The following is a 27,917-nucleotide window of genomic DNA, read 5'->3' on the forward strand; positions in this document are numbered from 1 at the left end:
ATGTCCTTTCAGTTTGCATTAATTCCATTTCATTTTTGTCATGACCATTATATTTAGAATTTTCTTTCACAGGATTTGACTGCATAATTTTTTTTGAAAATAATAATATATGTTTGGTTGCGGTTATGCATGTATGAATAGAATTAAGTTTTTTAAAATTACATACAGTGTTTTTCCATGTGGCCAATTTGCCTTTACATGGGAGAACAGTAAAAATTTAATCCAGTTTGAAATGTTGGATTGATCTAATTTGAACTCTCAATTGAAGAATGTTACCCAAAAAAAATCCTCAAATGTATAAGGATGTGGTTGATGATATAAAATGTAATATTTGCTTTTTTTCACCAGAAGTGAAATGTGATTGATAGTTAATTGAAAGAGAATAAATAATAATGAAATTAATAAATGCCAACACTTGCATTTCCCTTTCCAAATGACAAAAAGAGCAATTCTGAAAAACTTCCATAATCCACTATATTTCTATGAACGCATTCTTTTGAATAATCACTGATAACCCTGAAGCTTTCTGCAATCGCTCTTCCACTTTTCTATTAATTTCCAAAGCTTTCTTTTTCCTAAATTGCCTCAAGTCATCAAATATAAAATGCCCCTCAAAAGAGAGAAAAAAGGGGCTTAAAATTGGCTTATAGTAGTTATGCAACCCAAAAGCTTAATTGCTTCATTCCCAACGTCTGATGAGAATTGGAAATCATTATTGTAAAGGCTTCATGTAATCAGCTGCACATTCATAACCCATTGTATTTCTCCCTCATCCTTTTTATCCCTTACCCCCTCCATGCCCAACCAAACTCCACCCCTCCTATTCACCCACAACAACAGTCCCTGCCCGAATCACGGACGGTCCCAAGAATGTGTCGGTCAAACGCGGTGACTCTGTCACCGTTGACATCCACATTGTTGGGTTCCCTCAGCCTGCCGTTACTTGGTACAAAAACTCTGTCGTCGTGGAAGCCACCGAAAGAATCACCAAGGAAACGACACGAGAAACGTCCCAGCTGGTCATCTCTAAGGCCACAATGGAAGACGCTGGCAACTATGTGGTGGTTGTCGAGAACGAGCTGGCTCGAGATGAACTCCAAATCAGCATTACAGTCATAGGTACATTGTATATCCCTCACCTAAAAACCCTTAATTATTCTTTATATTACCTTCCTTCAGAATCCTGATCTGATATTCATAGAGGGAGTCTGGTTCAGTTCTAGTCCCAAAGACTGACCGTTAAAAATATGTTTTGTAAATGAGCTCTGCTATTAGGCAATGTTGAATTCAAAGTAATTGTCCCCAAGTAAAATTGCTTTTAAATCAAAATTTCAAATTTTACATTTTGCTACTGCTGCAATCATTGCACCATTTCTTGCTTGCCTTAATAAAAAGTGTTCCTTCAAACTCATACACAGCAGAAAAAGCAGCCTTTCAAAAATGTATGATTTTTTGGTGTTTTGATGTACTATACCAATGTTTTTTCTCAACAGGATGTTTTTTTCTTCTTCTTAATGAACAGTTGAAAATGAATACCTGATGAACAAATGAAGTATTTCTCCAAATATTTACTTGCAATTTTTTCATCATACTAATATTCCAAAGAAATGATTTTGTTCCTCTTCGTAATGATGAATGTTTACAGTTTTGTAGATCTTATTAGTTATGAGAATCATTGACTACATACTGTTCATTAAATCTATGACAGATGTGAATTGGTTCTCACTTTCAAAACGATTTTGTGTTTTTGTAGTTCCTATTTAATCGAGTATCAGTTATAATCCCAATCCAAAAGATATTTGATATAGTACCTTTTCTTTGCGGTTACAAAGCGCTGCACACACCACTCCACAATGTTTGGGCCACTTATAAACAAAAGTTAGTCACTTCTCAAAAAACAGTTTAAGTATATGTAGGCTGGTAATAAAAAAAAATTCTAGCAGAATAGATGCAACTTGAGTGATTTCTTGAAGTGGTCAACATTCACCGCTTGAATTTATAAGTTGGCCAACCATTAGAGCGCATACAATCTAATTATGGTATTAGTGTATATTCTCTTAGAAACTTTGTGAAAATGAACAGTTGAACATGAACAGAAGGAACAGAATAAACCGTATGTCAATATTTTTTCGAATTCATCATGATTTGATCACTATGCTTCATCCCCCTCCCATCAACCTCCTTATTAAACAGACATACCAGCCAAACCCCAGAAGCTGGAACCCACCCAGGTGACACCAACCTCCACCACCATCACATGGCAGACCCCAGTGATGGAGGAGGAAGGCCAAGAGGTGTCCTCCTACGTTGTTGAGATGCTAGACAGCGCCACCAAGTCATGGCAGAGGATAGCCGAGACCCTCAAGGCACCGGTCTTCACCATCGCTGACCTGACGCCTGGTGAGGAATACGCCTTCAGAGTCAGTGCCTCCAACCAGTTTGGTGTCGGTGAGCCCACCGAGAAGGTGTCGGTTCATCTTCCAATGGAAAAGGGTGAGTCTGGTTGGTTTCTTTTTTTAATCACCTTATAACAGTTTATAGCGACCGCCGAAAGGAAACACAAAAAGTGGCTTTGTAGACAGGTTCCTTTACATGTTTCAATGAGAAACCATTTCAGGGAAAACAAAAAATTTGGTCTTTGTAGACAGGTGGTCACTAAAGCCGGTTTGACTACACATATATTGTGTTTTTAATGTACACTAGGTTTTTGTTGCTGTTCCCATAATTGAATATTGTTGTCAATAATAATAATAAAATAATAGTAGATCCATAAAATGATATTACCAAATATGATATATATGGGCCTACCGTAACATTATTTTGTTTATTACTTATATTTCTTTTGTTCTCTTCTTCAACCGTTTTCTTTCAACTCTAATGGCTTACTCTTGGTGTGGTTTTCCTTTCCTTTTTTCTATGCCTTGCTCATCCCTCCTTCTTTGTCTTTGTCTTTGTCTTTCTCAATAATCATTCTGTCTATCTACCACTTTGGTCTCCCTTTTCCCTATTCTCTCTTCCTCTACTTCGTCTCACCCTCTACTCTACTCACTCCTCTTTTCCTCTCTACGTCACACTCCACCCCTCCCTCTTTCATTCACCCACCCTTCATCTCTTCTCCTTCTCTCTCTCTCTCTCTCTTCCACTCCATCTCTCTCTTCCACTTTCTCTCTCTTCCACTCCCCCTACCCTCTCTCTCCCTGTCATACCTACAGAGCTTGAAGATGCACCCAGGGAGGTGGCAGAGGACACGCTGACCCTACAAACCAAGGCCATGATTCCAGAAGGTATGGCTACTTTCGCTCACATGCTGGAATGGGACATCGTAGCTTTCCTAGTTATATTCATAGCTATGTGTTATGTGGTTCTGTTTATATAATCCATCCACCTGTTTGTTTTGTTGAATACATTAACTCTTGACTCGCCATGGAGTGAAACCCTTGACTGTCACATTATTTGGAGTATATCTGTTCGGAGCTAGAAGGATGTTTACTCTGTTAACCCATTGGCAACTGGATTCTCACATTCCCATAGGCTTAATACAGAAGCCACCCATTTCTAGTTGGCAGTGAGTTAAAGTATAATGCCCTTCTCGCTCCAAGCAGACAATATCGTGATGTACATGTAAACTGTGCATGTACTTGTGCCAAAAGTTAGGTGTGGTAGGTCGCTGTTTGTTCAATGTTTGGACCACAGCAGGTAAAGGGTTAACAAACTGAAGAGCCTTGAAGTGTGCTACTCCAGTGTCAAGAAGGGCATGTAAGTGCAATAGATTTCAATGGGACCAATGGCATGATGGTCGAGAGAGATTGGCTAAATTCACATTTATAAATATCAGAAAGATCTCTCGTATTCATATTCATGATGATCAAGAGAGATTGGCTAAATTCAAAATTATAAATGTCAGAAGGATCTCTTGTATTCATAGACTTTGTTGTGCCCCAGATGCTCTTGAAGTAGTATACTTTAAAGGTAGTTAGGTAATTAGAGGAAGAATAAAGATTGACAGCATTCAAAATCATATTTCAACCTCAATAAATATCAGGCGTCAAGTGAAAACATGTATACTTGTCTCCATATGACACTAAAGCATTACTTAGAGAAACAGTATTAACACCAAATGGCTTTTGGACTTGAGTTAATGATGTAAGGAACATGCATTATGCATCTGAAATGATGGAATTATGGCTCATTTTAAATAGACATGTGCTCAAAAGTGCTGCATTTTTGTATATCAGTTTTTATACTCAATTTTCTTAAAATATTTGTACATTATTTTCTATATCATGAAATGGACAAATCTAAAAAACTAAAACATATTTTTTATATTGCATCAGTTAGAATACATGTAGTAAATGTACTTCTTTGAGCTGCTGATGCCAGTGAAATAATTTTGAAATAATTTGAAAATATTTGGATGATTCATTAATATCTACATATGCATTATACATTATATGTAGCACATTTGAAAATAGTGATTCCAAAACAGAATTAAAAAAAAAAGATATTTCCAGTACTATTGAACATTTCCATTTATGTCTTTGAGGTATTGTGTTTTCAAAATGACTGCTTTATTACATGTCCAAAAGTAAATGTATTCACATACCACTTTCTAGATCCCTATATGACAATCAAAGAATTCTCTTTGTATACCATAGAGGGATTTCCCATTACTAGCCAAATTAGAAAATGTTGACTTTTCAAAGAAAAATGAAGATAAGGCAGACATTTGTAATATGTTTACTGTACTTTTGACATGCATGTATGAAATGCATGGATTTTTCTGTTATTGTGATTGATTGTGGTTTTTTTATGTGAATGTTTGAAATGTATAAGAAAGACATGTACATGTAAACTGCACTACCTGTTATTATACGTGCTGAATTCCCTTATGTCTTTTTCAACAGCATCTTGTGTATTTATCTTGAAATGTAGAGAAATGAACTGTGATATGTACCTCCACAGCAAATTTTGATCTTGTTTTTGTTATGTTCTGGTCATTGATACTGAATGACAATCAATGCATGTACTAAGCTTGTGAATTTTGCATTCCTTTTCAAAATGGGTACTTCAGGACCAATTCCATACATTTAATGCACTTTTTGTGGAATTTCATGAAGCTATTTTTGTACAAAAATGTTTACATTTGCATGAACTATCAGTGCTATACATCTAAAAAATTGTTACAACAAAAAAATCAGCTATTTAATGTTGAGTAGTTTGCATACTTTTTATCGCAAATCACTTACTTGTGTATGAATGTGAAATTTAATTGTTTCTCCAGTGCATGTATTCCCATGTTGTTACAGTCACCTGTGCATTTTAGTTCTCTGTAGTATGTACTAGTTTGTACATGAAGCTGCACATGTCTTGGTTACGGGGCTCGTTTGTGTAGAAGTTCCATACATATTAGAAGTAGCTCATTTAATGTTAGTATATCGAGGACTATGTTGTAGCATTATGCTTTATTACTTGTCCAGATATTCACATTCCATATAGTCTTCTACCAGTTGCTCTTTCCAAAAAATTATTCTGGTTTGATGTCTATTTTTTGTGGAATTATCATGAAACCGGTAACCACTCATTCGTTCCACATGGTAGTGCGTTGTTGCCTCAATTCAGTGGTGACATTTTTCCCTTCCATAGACTTTGCACGCAATGTCCTTGAATGCACAATAAATGATTGGTTACCTATTTTATGGTATGCCCATGTTTGTTTGTACATGTAACCGTAACCAAACTAGAAACCTATGAAGAAAAAAATTGATACAATATCCTTAATTTCAAATTCATCAACTCCTACAATGACAAATACATTTATGTCACCCCTTTATGTGATAAAATAAAAAACATGGGGTTTCTAAATAGTAGATTCAAATAAGAACTAAAAAATACAATGTGCAACTCTTAAATTTTTGGATGAGATATCTTGATTCCCCTCTAAGGCGATTGTAAATATTTTCTAAACTGCTTCTTGGAATGTAGAAGGCTATAGTACTATCAATAGTATATTTTGATTTTTATAACATTTTCATATGTTTTATAAGTAGATAAACAGTTTAGATGTGAAGTATATTTGACAGTAGCTCATGCAATACTTGCCTATCAACCAGATTGCACATATTAATTTCTGTATTCACATTTGAAAGAATGAATATATATCTTATTGAGAAGTTAGTATATTAAAAATATTAGACTAAGAATATAATTTAATTTGATATTTTGATAACAATTATATTGTAAATAGGTACTACATGTATTTTGGAAAATTAATTTTTGAAAGGTTTACTTAACCTTTAAAACTTTAGGTATTATAGAGGATAGAGAAAATTGCCCTATATATTGAATATAGAAACAATTTTGCTAAATTTTTAAATCACATATTTATTCTTGTATTCCATGCTCCCTTTATAAGATTTTGTAAAAACATATATATTACTGTAGCTGCAAAGGGTTTTAGTAGATTCATGTAGGTTTCCAGAAAATGCATGCTGTAACATCAGTCTGCCAAGACCATTGTTTGTATAAATTCTTGCATTCTTTCATATTCTTTTGTACAAATAACAAGAACGTCAATGTTCAGTTATTAACTACAACTTCTGATGTCGTTGCCTGCTTTTTGTTGTTTTCTGTTCATATGTAGATGTAACATGCATGTAACTTTTCCTTTCTGTAGTTCTGTCACTTGTTTCTAGTCTGTTTGACTTTACTTTTGATTTCATTTATTTTTCTTTGAATTGGCTGAAAATAAGGAGTATGATAATGCCTGCTTCCAATGGAAAAAAAGCAAATCTCCCTAAGATGAATGATCTTTCCTCTTTTGAAAATTACTTTTGCAGAATGCTGTTTAGTGAGCTGTTCTATAATATTTCAAATTCATTTTCCTTCTATGGCAAATCCCAAAAGGTCTCAAAAGCACCCCACCCCAATCCTCTTCAAATTTGCTTTCCATTTTCCGTATTAGAAATATACTTTGAAAAACTGGGGGTCCTTACACTTATATGGTTCATCTGAATGGAATTATATACCCCTGTTGATTTGACAAAAAATTCAATGCAACTCTGGTATTGGTAGAAATTGACAAGTAGACGTTTCTCTTCATGCATGACCATATATAGAACCAATATGACCATATACAGTGCGTCCCAGAAAAAAATGAAAACGAAATTATCTATGTTTTATCTTAGCTAAATCACAATTATAATTAATAAATGACACATATTTGTAAAGCTTAGATCTTCCTCTTTCATTTAATGCAAATTATGCATATTTCATGCATGAGTGATTAAAATCAATTTGAAGAAAGGGTACCAAAAAGTCATTTGGCGGACGGTATCTGAATTTCAAAAAGAAAATATATTTAGAAAGTTCATTTTCTGCCCTGTCATATGTCACCTCAGTCAGGAAAAATGAGCTGGGAATAACAGAGTTTCGTTTGTTTTGCTTGCATATCCAGAATTTGCTTAAACGAATTCGTTTTCACTAGCTGCCTGCCATAGCAACAAACAGAGTTGACACAAGACTTAACTCCGTTTCGTTGACGAATAGCCATACACAAAGGAGACGAAAGACTTAACTTTAAACAAACTGAACTTTGTTATTCCTGGCTCATTTTTCCTGATTGAGGTGTCATATGAAAGGGCAGAAAATGGACTTTCTAGAAATGTGATTTTGTTTTTGAAATTCAGATACCGCCCTAAATATGACTTTTCGGTATCCTCTCTTCAAATTGTTTTTAACCACTCATGCGTGAAATATCCATCATATGAGTTGCATCAAATGAAAAAGGTGGATCTAAGCTTTACAAATATGTGTCATTTATTAATTATAATCGTGATTAAGTTATGATCAAACATCGATAATTCTTGGTTTCGTTTTTTTTCTGGGACGCACTGTATATAGAACCAATGAGAGTATATGAAGGGTAATAACTAGTGCATGGTGAATGTTCATAGTATGTTTTCAGTGTGTGTCTGCCATGCATGCAATAATGTGATTGTTATCTTTTATGTGTGGTCATATAACTGTATCATTGATGATGTTGGTAATGAAATTTTGCAATGTGCATGTGGTTTTGTGATTGTGTTATTAGTAGCATGGGGAACAGCAAAGAATGATAGCTTGAGATTTCAAATCGCATTTTCTTTTGAAAACATTAGAATTTGTCATAAAGATATATTAATTTTTCCCAGATATACTTTTGGGCCTGTAAAACATATTATTGACGTACCAATTTTGGTACAGACCTTCAAAACTTCCAAACATGTCTCTCTTTTTTGAGATTTCTCTAAGAGTTTCCTGATCCATTTGTTTGGTTGTGTACATTTATTCTTCCCCTTTAAATTTTTGTCATTGGAGGTTCAAGATTCTCTTTCTTTGGGAGTTTTCAATCGGCGATCAGATACATCGATTCGAATCACTGATAATTAAGGGGGGAAACGTGACTTTAATAGCTGATTTAAAAGGATAGTTGAGTTTTGTTGCAGAGGGCGCTACACAAAATAATTTGTGTTCGATAATGAAAAAATGAGTGTTAAATTTGAAAGAATTTGCAATTTAAATGACAATCATCTTTCCTTGATCAAAATTGGTTCAGAGACGGCTGAAATATCCATAAATATAACGATTCCTAATATTTGTGGTGCCCCACAAATATTCGGTAATTTTGAACCAGCCGTTGAAAAATGAGATAGCGCCTTTTGTTTGCTTTTTCGTGTTCACACATTTTGGGGTCTTAAATTACCTTCATAGCAATTTGGGGGTCTAAAATTACCTTCATAGTAATTTTAGGTTCTAAAAGGGCACTAGACATGTCATAAATAAGACTATGAAGGCATTTGCGGTCTTAAACAAGAACTCAACTATCCCTTTAAAACCACAAATTTTATCGATTCTCACCCTGATAAATGAAAATTTGTCCTAACTCGGTGCCCCAAACTATCATTCTTTGTAAAAGTTCCGTTGGTGCGGGATACTTGTAGTTGTGTGATGTGACGTACATAGTTGTGTAATCCACGATGGATGTTATTGTATAAAAAAATGAGGTTTTTATGTTCAAAATCATGATAATATCAATCATATATAAACACTACAGAGACATGTTTGTCTTTTCATACAAACGAAATTTTAGATTATTCAAGAAATGATCACGGACACAATGACAAACATTTGAAAGTGGAAAAAAGGCCTTGAAAATTGTGGGAACTCTCACTATGACACCCCGCCCCCCCCCCCCAATTTATAAGGACCGCTATTCATAAAAGAACGCTATTAGTTTAGTCCGCGTTATGGATAGCGGTCCTTATGAATAGTGGTCCTTATGGATAGCGAGGTAAATTGTCTATGGTATGCTCGCTATTTATAGGGGCCGCTCTTCATAAAGGATCGCTATTCATTTTTCACGCGTTAAGAATAGCGGTCCTTATGAATGGCGGTCCTTGTGGATAACGAGCTAAACCATCAAAAATGAAAATTACAGATATTATCAAACTTTATATTGCCAAAACATTCAGAATGCAATACGATGACGACAATAGCATACAATGTACAACTTGAATATACATTAAAACATTTTCAATGATTTCTTTTCAGTCGCCAGGTGTTGTGTTTGTAACATATACGCGATAGTTTAGATTTAGATATGCATAGGAAGCATGCTCAGCAGCATGTGATTAGATATTAGTCATGCGGCATCATTCCATTGCATCATGACGAAACAGTTGCATGACCATTAGAGGAGTTGTATTTTGCCTGCTACATCCGCCATGCAACTCTAGTTTGTTGGCACTGCTGCACGGAATGGATTCTCATCCACATCCCTGCTAAGACCCAATTGAGCCTACCGACTTTCTTCAACCCAACAGAGACCACTCAAGCTGCTGAAGAGGTAGCAACAGTTGAAGCTGTGGAGGTTGGCAAGACAGAAGTTCCAACTGAGAAAGCCCTACCTGAAGAATTTCCTGAAGTGACCGTCGAAATTCCTGCAGCAGATGCACCTGAGGTGCCTGAATTACTTCCTGAGGAAGCAAAACCGGACAAGGCAGAGAAGCGCCCTCAGAATATCCCACCAGCTGCTGAGGTTCCAGTGGAAGCTCCCATACCTGAAGATAACCCTGATGATGAAGACAGGCCTGAAGAAGAACCTATCTCGGTTACCATCGATGAAGGTCCTTCTGAAAGTGCACAATTTGATTCCGACGATGATGATGATGATGAAGAGGAAGAAGAACTTACAGAGGAAGATCTAGAAGAAGAGCCAATAGTGGAACCAGAATTGCCTCATGACGAAGGCAAAGAGCCTGAGCCTGAGCCTGAGAAGAAAGAGAAAAAGAAAAAGAAAAAGAAGAAGAAGAAGGATAAGGAACCTAAATTGAAAGTACAGGTGCGAGAACTGGAGCAGCCTGATGTGGAATATAAAAGACGTGTCTTCCTTGACACAGTGGAGGAAGAGGACGAAGAAGTAAAGTCTCCCAAGGGTAGGGCTAGAGCCATCCTTAGGAAGAAGAAGCCTATTATAGATGAAACTGCAGTCATCGATGTCGAGAAGGCGCCCCAGGCTCCAAAGGATCAGGAAGCAACTATTCTAGTGACCAAGAAGCCAACAGAAGTTGCTCTCTCGGCTCAAGAAGCTCCAGAAGACATCACTGATATCGGTATCTCTGCAATCACACCCGACTCCAAAGATGTTCTTGTTGAAAAGGCCGTTCCTGACGAGAAACCTGTTGTAACCATTGCAGAAGCCAAACCACAAGTTACGGAGCCAAGGGAAACTGCGGAGATTGTCCTTCCTATAGATGTACAATCTGAAAAGGCCGAGGCAGTCCTCAGAGTTGGCAAACCACAGGAAGCAGAAGAGATGCAGGAAATGCACATAGAGGTGGGAGTTGAGAAGGTGAAACCTGAGGAGGCTGTTACCCTGGAGATGCCATTGGAGAAGGCAGAAGTTAGAGAAGCAGCCCCTGTCATTGTGGACAAATTGAAAGACCAGGTAAGACTAATGTATGACTTTTTGACGATAATGCACGGATTTGGGATATATACGTTGTCTCAGCGTATTCTTTCAAAAACATTTCTCTCTTTAATACATTTAGCTTTCATATTTATCTGTAAAAGACCCTACATAAATTATCTAGGGCTATCTCAGTCACAGGAAAATTAAATATGTTTTATTCATTGCTTGACACACTTCATTAAACTGTGGATGAAATGGGTGATAAATTGATATATTTCCGATCAACTTGATAACAATCCTAAATAGATTAAGCCCTTTGCTTACTATCAAATGGGGAATATATTTATTGATTACTGACACTTATGGTAATATAACATGTTGGTAAGAGTCAGATTTGATAGTCTTATTTATACCATCAAAGTTATAGGCAGATGCAGAAATTATCTTTGCCTCTTGGAATTAATTTTATCCAATACCCACTCACAAAATCTAATTACATTTTAAGCAGTTGCTATGTCAGAAATTTCCAAGCAACACCATGAAAATAAGGGTTTCACTGGGCTATTATACGAAAACCTGCAATGCTAATGCAATAAGGTACTCAGTGGGTGAGGACATACCACTGTTTTTGTTCATGTTTATCTAGCTGATGATGTCACAGAAGTGATATGCTTTTGGAGTTTTTTTTTTAAAGGGCTGGAGCTTAGCAGGTAGAACAGAAGTAATATAAACAACAATATAGAATATCAAAACGTCAAAAGATATGTGATGTATACATTATTACAGATCAACAAAAGTCAACATAAATTTGTAATTTAGTCACCCTTTAAGAAGAAATGCAGTGAATTTATATTATTCATAATGGAGTTTGTTCTGAACAAAGATATAAATGCATGATGTATGTTTAACCAGTTAGACTACAACTTTGGTCACTCCAATATTCCTTCTCCCACAGACGGTAAAGACAGGAGCTCCTATCCTACTTACATGCAAAGTAGCTGGTGAACCTGTACCGGACGTTGAGTGGTATAAGTAAGTACTGCACATGTAAAAAAAAAAAAAAAAAAAAATGCCTTTCATTCCTTTAATGCCTTAGAGATGAGTTCGGGGTTCAGTATTGTATTTTCGTCATGGAGTTATGCTCTTTGACAGTTCACTAAGATTGTGGTTCATTTTACTTTTACTGAAATATGGTAAAAAGGAGGAATTTGGAATGGTACATTGACTCCATTAGATCTAGCAAAAACCAACAATTGTTTCACACTGTAGAATAATAGTGCCTTCCATTATTACTATTGTTGCACGTTATTCGACTAGACTTTGGTAACTCTGATCATGAATATTGAAAATTGGTGATTTGGTAACCATCACTCACTTTGTGTCGGGAGCATAACCAGAAAATGTATGTATTATTGCCTGTGTCATGTGAAGACAACATTTATTGCTTGCTTACGGCTGATCATCTATTCTCATGATATTACTTATCCTTCAGGGAAGGCAAGTTACTGGAGCCCACACCGACACAGACACAGACTTATGCAGCTGGGGTTGCCACTCTTGAAATCCTACAAGCCAAGCCCGCTGACCAGGGCAAATATGAATGCATGGCGGTCAGTGACGTCGGAGAGGACACCTCATCTGCCCAAGTGACCGTCAAGAGTAGGCTACCTCAAATTATCTTTTTGCATCACCATCATTTTCTGCTCAGCAATCCATGTATGAAGTACACTTCACCTTTAGCTCTAATACCTGCATTTGGGTAGTGATTAGTTAATGCCGTGATAGAAAGTTTAGATGTGTCCAAAACGTGGGAACGTGGAATTGATTTCACAATTTATATATTATTTTCATATAATTTCTAGCAGTAATACCATTTTGAAGAGACATGGTAGACAAATTTATTCGCTCAGGATATGTGATGGAAAACGATTTACACCACATGAGTACATTAATGGCGTATTACTGCCCTTAAACTGAAGAGTATTTTTGGCAAGTGGTATGAGCAAATTGTCATTTGAAAACGGATTATGAAAAAAATAGGGGGTGTAATCATGGATAAGTACCTAAGGCCATTTCATTTTAATTTTGCAAGTTGAGTTACATGTATGAAGAATACCGACATTTACTAGCGGGAGAGCATGAATGTGATTTTAAGCCGTAAAAAAATACAATTCCCATGTAAGGAGATATACTGATAATACACACATGTATATCACTCCTAATAATATCATGAATAAAGTTATGAAAGATATGGAATGAATATTTTCTGTGGAACTTAAAATGAGAAGGACCAGTATTGAGATGATTAGGCATTCATTTTATAGGTACATGTATGTAGATTCCGCCACATGACCATGCTTTCAACGCGGTAGATTTAGCCCAAAAAATTGCATGATGAAGGCTAGTATTTCATTTCACAGTGGCACGTAGGTTTTATTCTTGTTTTCCGGAGTGCTTAATATTTTTTGCTTATTCTTACTTTTTTACGACTGTCAGTATGTTTTCCGTACAATTAGAAAATGCATGATGAAGCTTTGATACTGTTATGACAATAAAATCTTATACTTTTTAGTTGGCATGTGTTTCTGTAACTTATTTCAAATGATGCAATATATGCGGCACATATGTTTCCATATTTTTTCGGAATTGGAAATCATACCTGTACTCCAAAGGGGAGGATTAAACCTCTCCGAGGAATACAGTGCATGTGAAATCATCGCTGAAGTTGTGAATGAGATTATAAGTCCAAAGAGGTAAGTGCCATTATGCAACAATTATGAAACACGAAATACTGACCACTGCTATCCCACACAACTCGTTTGTCCATTTTCCCTCGGCAGAACAGATATCTTATTTGTGTGAAACATTACTAATTTAGAACACACTCATAGCAAACGCAAAACATTTTATAGATAACTCATGTTTGTTTGCTTGCTGACAAAGTGAACAAGCATATTGTGTTATACAAACAAAATGCATGTTATATTGTTCAATCAAGGTGATGTCCTATGTTCTTTGGATGGTTTATATGTCTCTTTTACTCCGTATTGCTCCATCAACATGTTCCCACTACTTGTCCTGTCCCTTTTGTCTTAATGTCCTATCTGAATCTGTATAGACAACAGTCTTCGAATCTCTTGTGTGATTTGAAGATGTAATTTTTTTTAATTTCTATTTACTTAACATTAATTCAGAGTTGAATAGAATCTAAATTTGGATCAATCAACTTCTGGTCCATTTCCAGATAATATAAACAATTCCTTATCAATACAGGACATACTAACATGTCAACAGGAAGCCATTACATTCCAAGCACTTATGTGTTTGCCCTTATGAATCTCTATTCTGCTTGTAATATATTTTGAGTGATTTTCTGAAAAAATATCTTAAAATTCAGTTTCAGTTTCAGTTTATTTTATTTTTGCACGGCACCAACTTCAGCCAAAGGATGTTCTTCTGTTGGTCCGTGCCTTTTGTTTGGCTTTTGTTTTCAAAGTACTTCAAAAATATAATGTACTAAATGAAAATCATGACCGGAATAGCATAATGGGGATTTTATTCGAGGTATAATTGAGCAGTGATAACTTTTGGACAGGCATTGAGGGAGAAAAACTAATAATTTCGATAAATGTTCACTTTCAGTTGAGAAACCCAAGCCAACCAAGCCATCCTTTTCGGAGACTACCATCACGATTGAAGTGACAGAGGGTAAGTAATGAACAAGTTATCATTTGTTGTAATCTTTTTAAAATTTGTTTTGTATCTTACCTGTTTCTCTTATTGGTGTTAATCCACTACCTACTGGAACAGGGAGTTATCTTTATTGGACCTATGGGAAATATAATAATTCGTTATTCAATGGGTTACCTTAATTACTTGGGTTACCTTAAATACTTGGGTTAAGCTAGAAATAGGTTGCAAAAAGGTAATGTTTTGCCCAAATCACCACTGATACTTTGGCCTCGTTAAGTTTTCCATTAATAATATGGAAAGAAATAACACCATCTCGATTTAGATATGCAAATTAGAATCAATACTATCATATAATATTGCACTTTTTATTATAAATTTAATACTTTTAATTGTCATTACATGTGAAATTTTGGTTAATTAATATTTCGAGCTATGTTACATAAATCATTTTTTCATTACACTTTTTTAAAATAAATGTGATACTACAATACGGAATATTGTTTTATAATTTTCATTACCACTGTTGCAATTAACATTACGAAGCTATCATCAGCATATCGTTATTTCATTCTTCGATATAAATACTTATATTATATATTACTAATTATAGGCGAGGATGCGACCTTCAAGTTCACAATCGAGGGATTCCCTTGCCCGACCCTGACCTGGAATAAAGGTTGGAAAGCCGTTAAACCCAGTGCCCAGTACATCATTGAATCAGATGAAACCTCCGGAGAGACAATCTTCACCATCACATCCGCCAAGATGACCGATGCTGGCAAGTACGTCTGCAAACTGACCAACCCTCATGGGGAGGCAAAGCTGACCGTTACCCTAGTGGTCAAGGAGAAACCTAAGGAAGAGCCGGAAGCGACACAGCCCAAACTTAAAAAGTGAGTTGACAATATTCGAGTTGCTGTTTGTAAACTTACTCCTGGTTGTTTTTTTGGATACAGTAGTGATGTCAAAATATGCAAGAGTATACACTTGGTTATGGGTATGGATACACGTCTTCATCTTTTCTATGAGGCAGCAGAAGAGCCAGGCAATTTCATATACACACATGTAGTTCTTGTAGCCATACTCTCGTTTTGTTTTTGATGATGGGGAAGTCCAGCGTTTCCACAGGGGAGGGGGGGGGGGGATAGAACATCTGTTTTAGATAATCGTTTGTAACGTGCCTCGCTGAAATCCTAGTCGGTTTTGTATAACAGTTCTACGTCTATAAGGCCGATGATGTAAGAGACCGCCAATGTCGGTCCCATGCGCCTTCTGACAAGTCATTAGAGGGTTCACGCGGCCGATAACCGGAGAGCCCTAGAGACCGACTTGCCTACAACTTTTTGAGGGGATATGAGACCAACAAAGGTCCCGTGGTCTGTCGGCATTCTCCGATGTCCCACTGGAATATGCTATAGATTTTTTAATTGAAATTACAATGAAGTAGACTGAAACAAGTAATTGCTAATTCTACAACTGAAACATAATCTTCCATTACAGACCACAACCTGAGGAGAAAAAGTTATGGGTATGGATACACGTCTTCATCTTTTCTTTGAGGCAGCAGAAGAACCAGGCAATTTCATATACACACATGTAGTTCTTGTAGCCATACTCTCGTTTTGTTTTTGATGATGGGGAAGTCCAGCGTTTCCACAGGGGAGGGGAGGGGGGGGGATAGAACATCTGTTTTAGATAATCGTTTGTAACGTGCCTCGCTGAAATCCTAGTCGGTTTTGTATAACAGTTCTACGTCTATAAGGCCGATGATGTAAGAGACCGCCAATGTCGGTCCCATGCGCCTTCTGACAAGTCATTAGAGGGTTCACGCGGCCGATAACCGGAGAGCCCTAGAGACCGACTTGCCTACAACTTTTTGAGGGGATATGAGACCAACAAAGGTCCCGTGGTCTGTCGGCATTCTCCGATGTCCCACTGGAATATGCTATAGATTTTTTAATTGAAATTACAATGAAGTAGACTGAAACAAGTAATTGCTAATTCTACAACTGAAACATAATCTTCCATTACAGACCACAACCTGAGGAGAAAAAGCCCGAAGTCGTCGAATCCAAGGTGGATATCGAAATCTACGAGCTACTCAAGGATGAGGAGCCGAAGAACTACGAGAAGGTCCTTCGAAAGCACGGCATCATCGACTTCAAGATCATCCGCAAGCATGTTGAGATGGTGAAGACAAAGAAAGTTGAGGAAGAAGAGAGGCATAGAGTCGAGGTCGAGTTGCAGGTTAGTTGCATGTCATTTGTCGTGAATATTCACTCTTTTCAGTTTCAGATTAAGTTATTTCGATAGTTAGTTAGTTTGTTTGTTAGTTTTCTTAGTTGAAAAATTGAATTCATGTCATTGTCTGTCCTCTTTCAATTTAAATTGTGTCTTTTTCATTTTCGTGATATACCCACAATTATATGTATGAAGTTAGTTTACATCATATGTGACTTTATCTTTTTTGTCAATAGTTTATGTCGACACATGATATTACTTTTAAAAGTAGAATCCCAATACGCGCATTATTTTCTATAACACGTCTTTAATACTCCGTTTAAAAACATTTTGATGTAGACCATGATGAACTTATTGGCGATGATGAGATACATAACGTTTTTTAATCAAACCGATATCAAATGATGATTCTTAAGCATATTTTGTAAAATGTTCTCGTGCATGTACTATATTTTGCTTGGTATATGCACTTGAAGTTTTGCCTTCGTACATGCTTGAATGATCTAAGGTTGTTTCATTTTTTTCTCAATAAGTGTTATATCACGCCGTGCATGTGGATGAGGCATTTACTTCTTATTCTTTACTCTTTGATATCATTTGCTTGTTTGAGAGAAAGAATTTGATATGATTTTGTATTGGAAGAAAGTTGTGATGATTCAAGCTGGTTACATCACGGCAATACACAGTGCCGGTCAAAGTTATGTCTTTGGTGTTAATTCGTGCTTAGTTTAGGTAGATGGCGTATAGGAACACTCAATTTCTTTAAAATAGGATGGGAAGGCGTAACAGGACCCCAAACAAATCAGATTGGGAAGCGGTTCGGTTTCACTAGAATGTTTGTCCCTATTTAAATTCACTGTTTACTTTACGTGAATTCATGCACGTTTTGTCGGGATATTTATGAAGGAAAGTAACTTTGACTTTTACCAACACTGTGTACTTTTGATGCCCGGTTTTGTTAAATGCTGAAAATTTCTTTTATTATCGCAACCGGGCGTCACTCGGTTGTGGAAAGCTTATTTATCCATGCGTGTTATTGAGCAATATTTTTGCTGCTATTTAAATGATTTGATGAATTCGAAATGGTTAAAAAAAAATAGCAGAATGCTTCCTGAGAGAGGGTTGTTTTATTTGTGTTTGGTGTCCGCTTGGATGTTTACATCTGCTAGGTTCATGTTTTTATATGTCGAAAGAAAAACAACTATGATATTAGACACACACATATATTTGTATGAATATGTAAACATTCCATAAAGTGGCTTAGCCTATTAATATTTGGTAAGGCATCAAACTTTTCATAATTTGTCATGATCTGAACCTTTGGCCATATAATATATAATTTTCATTTTAAATATCTGGCCCCATAATATTAAACTCACGAGAAACTACGTTTGTTGCATTCCACGATGATGTGGGCTTCAGTGACCTTGACAACTAAATTGTGTTTGAGTGATAAAAGAATATTGGATAGGGTCTATATTCTAACCATTTTCCAATCTTGTACTGGTCAAGATTCTATCTAACATGGTCATGCTTTATGTTGGCCAACTTCTTTTAGGGAATATGAAGTAGAGGGTATTTGTAGTCATATTTTAGAACAGCTTTGTGCGATTCGAGAACAATGATACAATAATATAAATTTGATATTTAACCAGGACTTCACACCTTATTGGAAATCTAATCATACTGTGATAGTTGAAACCTAGATAGAAACAGTCATATTGAACTCATTGCTGGAACAATGATATGCTTTCTCATTGCGTTTACTTCGCATGGCAACGAGTTGCGTGAATGCCTATGGCTGTATTTAACACCTTGAATTGCAAGGTGAGCTTTGCTTGACTACTTGCTACAAGGCGGTTAAAGTGGATACTCTGTCGTGCTCTTGAGTAATCGTGTATTTATCCAAGAATCCCTCTGATGGGGCAAGGAGTTGAGCACATCATCATCAGCAGGACAGAGTAGTAGAAAGAGAGGAAGAAAATTAGAATCACACCTCTTTACCAATCTAATCCTAGAATCGTAATGGACCGTAAGTACGTTGTTCATTATTTTGAGCGATTCAGGAAAAAGTCGTAGAGAGTGAGTGATTGATACGAGAAATATCGATGTTGATACATCTTCTTTACTCATAGAATCTATAGAAGAACCTGACATACACTCACATAGCGGTGTGTCTCTTATCAGGTAATCTTGGATATTGAGGAAGGATATGTCAATGAAGGAATGAATTATGGTTTCCGCAATATTATTTTCCTGCTTTCTTTTCAGCACCAATTTCTTCATTGAATGGCAGATAAGAATGGTTATTCGGAATGGCAATACCTTTTTTACCTTCATTTCTCGTAGTGCGAATTCTTTGGTCATTTGCCGCATGATAACTGCACGGAAATTGTTCAAATAAGAGGTATCAATGGATGAGGCGCATTTAACGTAAATGTCTTCTCTGCTTACAGGACAAAACTGATATTGAAAAGATACATCAAGTCTCCCTTGAAATCCAAATGCCTGAAAAGAAGAAACCTATGACTACAGAAGAACAGGAGGAAGAAGAAATCTTCGAGCTTCTCAAGAATGTAGAACCTGTGGAATATGAAAAGGTTCTACGCAAAAAAGGCATCATCCAATACAAGGTTATTAGGCAACACATTGAAACGGTTACAAAACGCATAGCCGAAGAGGCAGTCTTGGCAGAGATGGAACAAGTAACAGTACAGCCAACCGAGGTTGTATCTGAAGAAACGGCAATAACCATTGATGGTGTGAAACCGGAAGAAGTTTCACCAACAGAAATCACTCTCCAAATTGCTCCCACTAAACCGGAGGAACAAATGCCTACTGAAGTCTCCCTTGAAATCCAAATGCCTAAAAAGAAGAAACCTATGACTAAAGAAGAAGAGGAGCAAGAAGAAATCTTCGAGCTTCTCAAGAATGTAGAACCTGTAGAATATGAAAAGGTTCTACGCAAGAAAGGCATCATCCAATACAAGGTTATTAGGCAACACATTGAAACGGTTACAAAACGCATAGCCGAAGAGGCAGTCTTGGCAGAGATGGAACAAGTAACAGTACAGCCAACCGAGGTTGTATCTGAAGAAACGGCAATAACCATTGATGGTGTGAAACCGGAAGAAGTTTCACCAACCGAAATCACTCTCCAAATTGCTCCCACTAAACCGGAGGAACAAATGCCTACTGAAGTCTCCCTTGAAATCCAAATGCCTAAAAAGAAGAAACCTATGACTAAAGAAGAGGAGGAGGAAGAAGAAATCTTCGAGCTTCTCAAGAATGTAGAACCTGTAGAATATGAAAAGGTTCTACGCAAGAAAGGCATCATCCAATACAAGGTTATTAGGCAACACATTGAAACGGTTACAAAACGCATAGCCGAAGAGGCAGTCTTGGCAGAGATGGAACAAGTAACAGTACAGCCAACCGAGGTTGTATCTGAAGAAACGGCAATAACCATTGATGGTGTGAAACCGGAAGAAGTTTCACCAACCGAAATCACTCTCCAAATTGCTCCCACTAAACCGGAGGAACAAATGCCTACTGAAGTCTCCCTTGAAATCCAAATGCCTAAAAAGAAGAAACCTATGACTAAAGAAGAAGAGGAGCAAGAAGAAATCTTCGAGCTTCTCAAGAATGTAGAACCTGTAGAATATGAAAAGGTTCTACGTAAGAAAGGCATCATCCAATACAAGGTTATTAGGCAACACATTGAAACGGTTACAAAACGCATAGCCGAAGAGGCAGTCTTGGCAGAGATGGAACAAGTAACAGTACAGCCAACCGAGGTTGTATCTGAAGAAACGGCAATAACCATTGATGGTGTGAAACCGGAAGAAGTTTCACCAACCGAAATCACTCTCCAAATTGCTCCCACTAAACCGGAGGAACAAATGCCTACTGAAGTCTCCCTTGAAATCCAAATGCCTAAAAAGAAGAAACCTATGACTAGAGAAGAAGAGGAGCAAGAAGAAATCTTCGAGCTTCTCAAGAATGTAGAACCTGTAGAATATGAAAAGGTTCTACGCAAGAAAGGCATCATCCAATACAAGGTTATTAGGCAACACATTGAAACGGTTACAAAACGCATAGCCGAAGAGGCAGTCTTGGCAGAGATGGAACAAGTAACAGTACAGCCAACCGAGGTTGTATCTGAAGAAACGGCAATAACCATTGATGGTGTGAAACCGGAAGAAGTTTCACCAACCGAAATCACTCTCCAAATTGCTCCCACTAAACCGGAGGAACAAATGCCTACTGAAGTCTCCCTTGAAATCCAAATGCCTAAAAAGAAGAAACCTATGACTAAAGAAGAAGAGGAGCAAGAAGAAATCTTCGAGCTTCTCAAGAATGTAGAACCTGTAGAATATGAAAAGGTTCTACGTAAGAAAGGCATCATCCAATACAAGGTTATTAGGCAACACATTGAAACGGTTACAAAACGCATAGCCGAAGAGGCAGTCTTGGCAGAGATGGAACAAGTAACAGTACAGCCAACCGAGGTTGTATCTGAAGAAACGGCAATAACCATTGATGGTGTGAAACCGGAAGAAGTTTCACCAACCGAAATCACTCTCCAAATTGCTCCCACTAAACCGGAGGAACAAATGCCTACTGAAGTCTCCCTTGAAATCCAAATGCCTAAAAAGAAGAAACCTATGACTAGAGAAGAAGAGGAGCAAGAAGAAATCTTCGAGCTTCTCAAGAATGTAGAACCTGTAGAATATGAAAAGGTTCTACGCAAGAAAGGCATCATCCAATACAAGGTTATTAGGCAACACATTGAAACGGTTACAAAACGCATAGCCGAAGAGGCAGTCTTGGCAGAGATGGAACAAGTAACAGTACAGCCAACCGAGGTTGTATCTGAAGAAACGGCAATAACCATTGATGGTGTGAAACCGGAAGAAGTTTCACCAACCGAAATCACTCTCCAAATTGCTCCCACTAAACCGGAGGAACAAATGCCTACTGAAGTCTCCCTTGAAATCCAAATGCCTAAAAAGAAGAAACCTATGACTAAAGAAGAAGAGGAGCAAGAAGAAATCTTCGAGCTTCTCAAGAATGTAGAACCTGTAGAATATGAAAAGGTTCTACGCAAGAAAGGCATCATCCAATACAAGGTTATTAGGCAACACATTGAAACGGTTACAAAACGCATAGCCGAAGAGGCAGTCTTGGCAGAGATGGAACAAGTAACAGTACAGCCAACCGAGGTTGTATCTGAAGAAACGGCAATAACCATTGATGGTGTGAAACCGGAAGAAGTTTCACCAACCGAAATCACTCTCCAAATTGCTCCCACTAAACCGGAGGAACAAATGCCTACTGAAGTCTCCCTTGAAATCCAAATGCCTAAAAAGAAGAAACCTATGACTAAAGAAGAGGAGGAGGAAGAAGAAATCTTCGAGCTTCTCAAGAATGTAGAACCTGTAGAATATGAAAAGGTTCTACGCAAGAAAGGCATCATCCAATACAAGGTTATTAGGCAACACATTGAAACGGTTACAAAACGCATAGCCGAAGAGGCAGTCTTGGCAGAGATGGAGCAAGTAACAGTACAGCCAACCGAGGTTGTATCTGAAGAAACGGCAATAACCATTGATGGTGTGAAACCGGAAGAAGTTTCACCAACCGAAATCACTCTCCAAATTGCTCCCACTAAACCGGAGGAACAAATGCCTACTGAAGTCTCCCTTGAAATCCAAATGCCTAAAAAGAAGAAACCTATGACTAAAGAAGAGGAGGAGGAAGAAGAAATCTTCGAGCTTCTCAAGAATGTAGAACCTGTAGAATATGAAAAGGTTCTACGCAAGAAAGGCATCATCCAATACAAGGTTATTAGGCAACACATTGAAACGGTTACGAAACGCATAGCCGAAGAGGCAGTCTTGGCAGAGATGGAACAAGTAACAGTACAGCCAACCGAGGTTGTATCTGAAGAAACGGCAATAACCATTGATGGTGTGAAACCAGAAGAAGTTTCACCAACCGAAATCACTCTCCAAATTGCTCCCACTAAACCGGAGGAACAAATGCCTACTGAAGTCTCCCTTGAAATCCAAATGCCTAAAAAGAAGAAACCTATGACTAAAGAAGAGGAGGAGGAAGAAGAAATCTTCGAGCTTCTCAAGAATGTAGAACCTGTAGAATATGAAAAGGTTCTACGCAAGAAAGGCATCATCCAATACAAGGTTATTAGGCAACACATTGAAACAGTTACGAAACGCATAGCCGAAGAGGCAGTCTTGGCAGAGATGGAACAAGTAACAGTACAGCCAACCGAGGTTGTATCTGAAGAAACGGCAATAACCATTGATGGTGTGAAACCGGAAGAAGTTTCACCAACCGAAATCACTCTCCAAATTGCTCCCACTAAACCGGAGGAACAAATGCCTACTGAAGTCTCCCTTGAAATCCAAATGCCTGAAAAGAAGAAACCTATGACTAAAGAAGAAGAGGAGGAAGAAGAAATCTTCGAGCTTCTCAAGAATGTAGAACCTGTAGAATATGAAAAGGTTCTACGCAAGAAAGGCATCATCCAATACAAGGTTATTAGGCAACACATTGAAACGGTTACAAAACGCATAGCCGAAGAGGCAGTCTTGGCAGAGATGGAACAAGTAACAGTACAGCCAACCGAGGTTGTATCTGAAGAAACGGCAATAACCATTGATGGTGTGAAACCGGAAGAAGTTTCACCAACCGAAATCACTCTCCAAATTGCTCCCACTAAACCGGAGGAACAAATGCCTACTGAAGTCTCCCTTGAAATCCAAATGCCTAAAAAGAAGAAACCTATGACTAAAGAAGAGGAGAAGGAAGAAGAAATCTTCGAGCTTCTCAAGAATGTAGAACCTGTAGAATATGAAAAGGTTCTACGCAAGAAAGGCATCATCCAATACAAGGTTATTAGGCAACACATTGAAACGGTTACAAAACGCATAGCCGAAGAGGCAGTCTTGGCAGAGATGGAACAAGTAACAGTACAGCCAACCGAGGTTGTATCTGAAGAAACGGCAATAACCATTGATGGTGTGAAACCGGAAGAAGTTTCACCAACCGAAATCACTCTCCAAATTGCTCCCACTAAACCGGAGGAACAAATGCCTACTGAAGTCTCCCTTGAAATCCAAATGCCTACAAAGAAGAAACCTATGACTAAAGAAGAAGAGGAGCAAGAAGAAATCTTCGAGCTTCTCAAGAATGTAGAACCTGTAGAATATGAAAAGGTTCTACGCAAGAAAGGCATCATCCAATACAAGGTTATTAGGCAACACATTGAAACGGTTACAAAACGCATAGCCGAAGAGGCAGTCTTGGCAGAGATGGAGCAAGTAACAGTACAGCCAACCGAGGTTGTATCTGAAGAAACGGCAATAACCATTGATAGTGTGAAACCGGAAGAAGTTTCACCAACCGAAATCACTCTCCAAATTGCTCCCACTAAACCGGAGGAACAAATGCCTACTGAAGTCTCCCTTGAAATCCAAATGCCTGAAAAGAAGAAACCTATGACTAAAGAAATAGAGGAGCAAGAAGAAATCTTCGAGCTTCTCAAGAATGTAGAACCTGTAGAATATGAAAAGGTTCTACGCAAGAAAGGCATCATCCAATACAAGGTTATTAGGCAACACATTGAAACGGTTACAAAACGCATAGCCGAAGAGGCAGTCTTGGCAGAGATGGAGCAAGTAACAGTACAGCCAACCGAGGTTGTATCTGAAGAAACGGCAATAACCATTGATAGTGTGAAACCGGAAGAAGTTTCACCAACCGAAATCACTCTCCAAATTGCTCCCACTAAACCGGAGGAACAAATGCCTACTGAAGTCTCCCTTGAAATCCAAATGCCTAAAAAGAAGAAACCTATGACTAAAGAAGAAGAGGAGCAAGAAGAAATCTTCGAGCTTCTCAAGAATGTAGAACCTGTAGAATATGAAAAGGTTCTACGCAAGAAAGGCATCATCCAATACAAGGTTATTAGGCAACACATTGAAACGGTTACGAAACGCATAGCCGAAGAGGCAGTCTTGGCAGAGATGGAACAAGTAACAGTACAGCCAACCGAGGTCGTATCTGAAGAAACGGCAATAACCATTGATGGTGTGAAACCGGAAGAAGTTTCACCAACCGAAATCACTCTCCAAATTGCTCCCACTAAACCGGAGGAACAAATGCCTACTGAAGTCTCCCTTGAAATCCAAATGCCTGAAAAGAAGAAACCTATGACTAAAGAAGAAGAGGAGGAAGAAGAAATCTTCGAGCTTCTCAAGAATGTAGAACCTGTAGAATATGAAAAGGTTCTACGCAAGAAAGGCATCATCCAATACAAGGTTATTAGGCAACACATTGAAACGGTTACAAAACGCATAGCCGAAGAGGCAGTCTTGGCAGAGATGGAGCAAGTAACAGTACAGCCAACCGAGGTTGTATCTGAAGAAACGACAATAACCATTGATGGTGTGAAACCGGAAGAAGTTTCACCAACAGAAATCACTCTCCAAATTGCTCCCACTAAACCGGAGGAACAAATGCCTACTGAAGTCCCCCTTGAAATCCAAATGCCTAAAAAGAAGAAACCTATGACTAAAGAAGAGGAGGAGGAAGAAGAAATCTTCGAGCTTCTCAAGAATGTAGAACCTGTAGAATATGAAAAGGTTCTACGCAAGAAAGGCATCATCCAATACAAGGTTATTAGGCAACACATTGAAACAGTTACGAAACGCATAGCCGAAGAGGCAGTCTTGGCAGAGATGGAACAAGTAACAGTACAGCCAACCGAGGTTGTATCTGAAGAAACGGCAATAACCATTGATGGTGTGAAACCGGAAGAAGTTTCACCAACCGAAATCACTCTCCAAATTGCTCCCACTAAACCGGAGGAACAAATGCCTACTGAAGTCTCCCTTGAAATCCAAATGCCTGAAAAGAAGAAACCTATGACTAAAGAAGAAGAGGAGGAAGAAGAAATCTTCGAGCTTCTCAAGAATGTAGAACCTGTAGAATATGAAAAGGTTCTACGCAAGAAAGGCATCATCCAATACAAGGTTATTAGGCAACACATTGAAACGGTTACAAAACGCATAGCCGAAGAGGCAGTCTTGGCAGAGATGGAACAAGTAACAGTACAGCCAACCGAGGTTGTATCTGAAGAAACGGCAATAACCATTGATGGTGTGAAACCGGAAGAAGTTTCACCAACCGAAATCACTCTCCAAATTGCTCCCACTAAACCGGAAGAACAAATGCCTACTGAAGTCTCCCTTGAAATCCAAATGCCTAAAAAGAAGAAACCTATGACTAAAGATGAAGAGGAGCAAGAAGAAATCTTCGAGCTTCTCAAGAATGTAGAACCTGTAGAATATGAAAAGGTTCTACGCAAGAAAGGCATCATCCAATACAAGGTTATTAGGCAACACATTGAAACGGTTACAAAACGCATAGCCGAAGAGGCAGTCTTGGCAGAGATGGAACAAGTAACAGTACAGCCAACCGAGGTTGTATCTGAAGAAACGTCAATAACCATTGATGGTGTGAAACCGGAAGAAGTTTCACCAACCGAAATCACTCTCCAAATTGCTCCCACTAAACCGGAGGAACAAATGCCTACTGAAGTCTCCCTTGAAATCCAAATGCCTGAAAAGAAGAAACCTATGACTAAAGAAGAAGAGGAGGAAGAAGAAATCTTCGAGCTTCTCAAGAATGTAGAACCTGTAGAATATGAAAAGGTTCTACGCAAGAAAGGCATCATCCAATACAAGGTTATTAGGCAACACATTGAAACGGTTACAAAACGCATAGCCGAAGAGGCAGTCTTGGCAGAGATGGAACAAGTAACAGTACAGCCAACCGAGGTTGTATCTGAAGAAACGGCAATAACCATTGATGGTGTGAAACCGGAAGAAGTTTCACCAACAGAAATCACTCTCCAAATTGCTCCCACTATACCGGAAGAACAAATGCCTACTGAAGTCTTCCTTGAAATCCAAATGCCTAAAAAGAAGAAACCTATGACTAAAGAAGAAGAGGAGCAAGAAGAAATCTTCGAGCTTCTCAAGAATGTAGAACCTGTAGAATATGAAAAGGTTCTACGCAAGAAAGGCATCATCCAATACAAGGTTATTAGGCAACACATTGAAACGGTTACAAAACGCATAGCCGAAGAGGCAGTCTTGGCAGAGATGGAACAAGTAACAGTACAGCCAACCGAGGTTGTATCTGAAGAAACGGCAATAACCATTGATGGTGTAAAACCGGAAGAAGTTTCACCAACCGAAATCACTCTCCAAATTGCTCCCACTAAACCGGAGGAACAAATGCCTACTGAAGTCTCCCTTGAAATCCAAATGCCTAAAAAGAAGAAACCTATGACTACAGAAGAACAGGAGGAAGAAGAAATCTTCGAGCTTCTCAAGAATGTAGAACCTGTGGAATATGAAAAGGTTCTACGCAAGAAAGGCATCATCCAATACACGGTTATTAGGCAACACATTGAAACGGTTACAAAACGCATAGCCGAAGAGGCAGTCTTGGCAGAGATGGAACAAGTAACAGTACAGCCAACCGAGGTTGTATCTGAAGAAACGGCAATAACCATTGATGGTGTGAAACCGGAAGAAGTTTCACCAACCGAAATCACTCTCCAAATTGCTCCCACTAAACCGGAGGAACAAATGCCTACTGAAGTCTCCCTTGAAATCCAAATGCCTGAAAAGAAGAAACCTATGACTAAAGATGAAGAGGAGCAAGAAGAAATCTTCGAGCTTCTCAAGAATGTAGAACCTGTGGAATATGAAAAGGTTCTACGCAAGAAAGGCATCATCCAATACAAACTTATTAGGCAGCACATTAACTTTGTTGAAAGACGTAAGCAAGAAGAAGCTGTAGAACCTGTAGATTCTGTGGACACAGTCGTCAAACCCTCTGATGATAAACCTGAGATTCAACATGCTATTTTTAAACTGAAGGTGAGTCTTCCTTTGAGTACTAAACTAAATGATTATTTACTATTATGTGAAGGTAA

At 38.0% G+C, this 27,917-nt stretch overlaps 1 protein-coding gene across 1 annotated transcript in view; it reads left to right on the top strand.

Moving 5' to 3' along the window:
* LOC590007 (titin) overlaps nt 1-27,917 on the top strand; it is a 220,906-nt gene that overhangs the window by 59,747 nt on the left and 133,242 nt on the right. Inside the window, exons 25-34 of the mRNA XM_030974532.1 lie at nt 841-1,119; nt 2,194-2,493; nt 3,213-3,284; nt 9,861-10,984; nt 11,904-11,980; nt 12,441-12,607; nt 14,591-14,656; nt 15,252-15,534; nt 16,675-16,888; nt 19,339-27,861. Coding sequence (XP_030830392.1) covers nt 841-1,119; nt 2,194-2,493; nt 3,213-3,284; nt 9,861-10,984; nt 11,904-11,980; nt 12,441-12,607; nt 14,591-14,656; nt 15,252-15,534; nt 16,675-16,888; nt 19,339-27,861 — 11,105 coding nt within the window. The remainder of the gene's footprint in view (nt 1-840; nt 1,120-2,193; nt 2,494-3,212; nt 3,285-9,860; nt 10,985-11,903; nt 11,981-12,440; nt 12,608-14,590; nt 14,657-15,251; nt 15,535-16,674; nt 16,889-19,338; nt 27,862-27,917) is intronic.

This window comes from Strongylocentrotus purpuratus, unplaced genomic scaffold (assembly GCF_000002235.5).
Source record: "Strongylocentrotus purpuratus isolate Spur 01 unplaced genomic scaffold, Spur_5.0 spur5_scaffold_7, whole genome shotgun sequence".
Taxonomy (NCBI): Eukaryota; Metazoa; Echinodermata; class Echinoidea; order Camarodonta; family Strongylocentrotidae; genus Strongylocentrotus; species Strongylocentrotus purpuratus.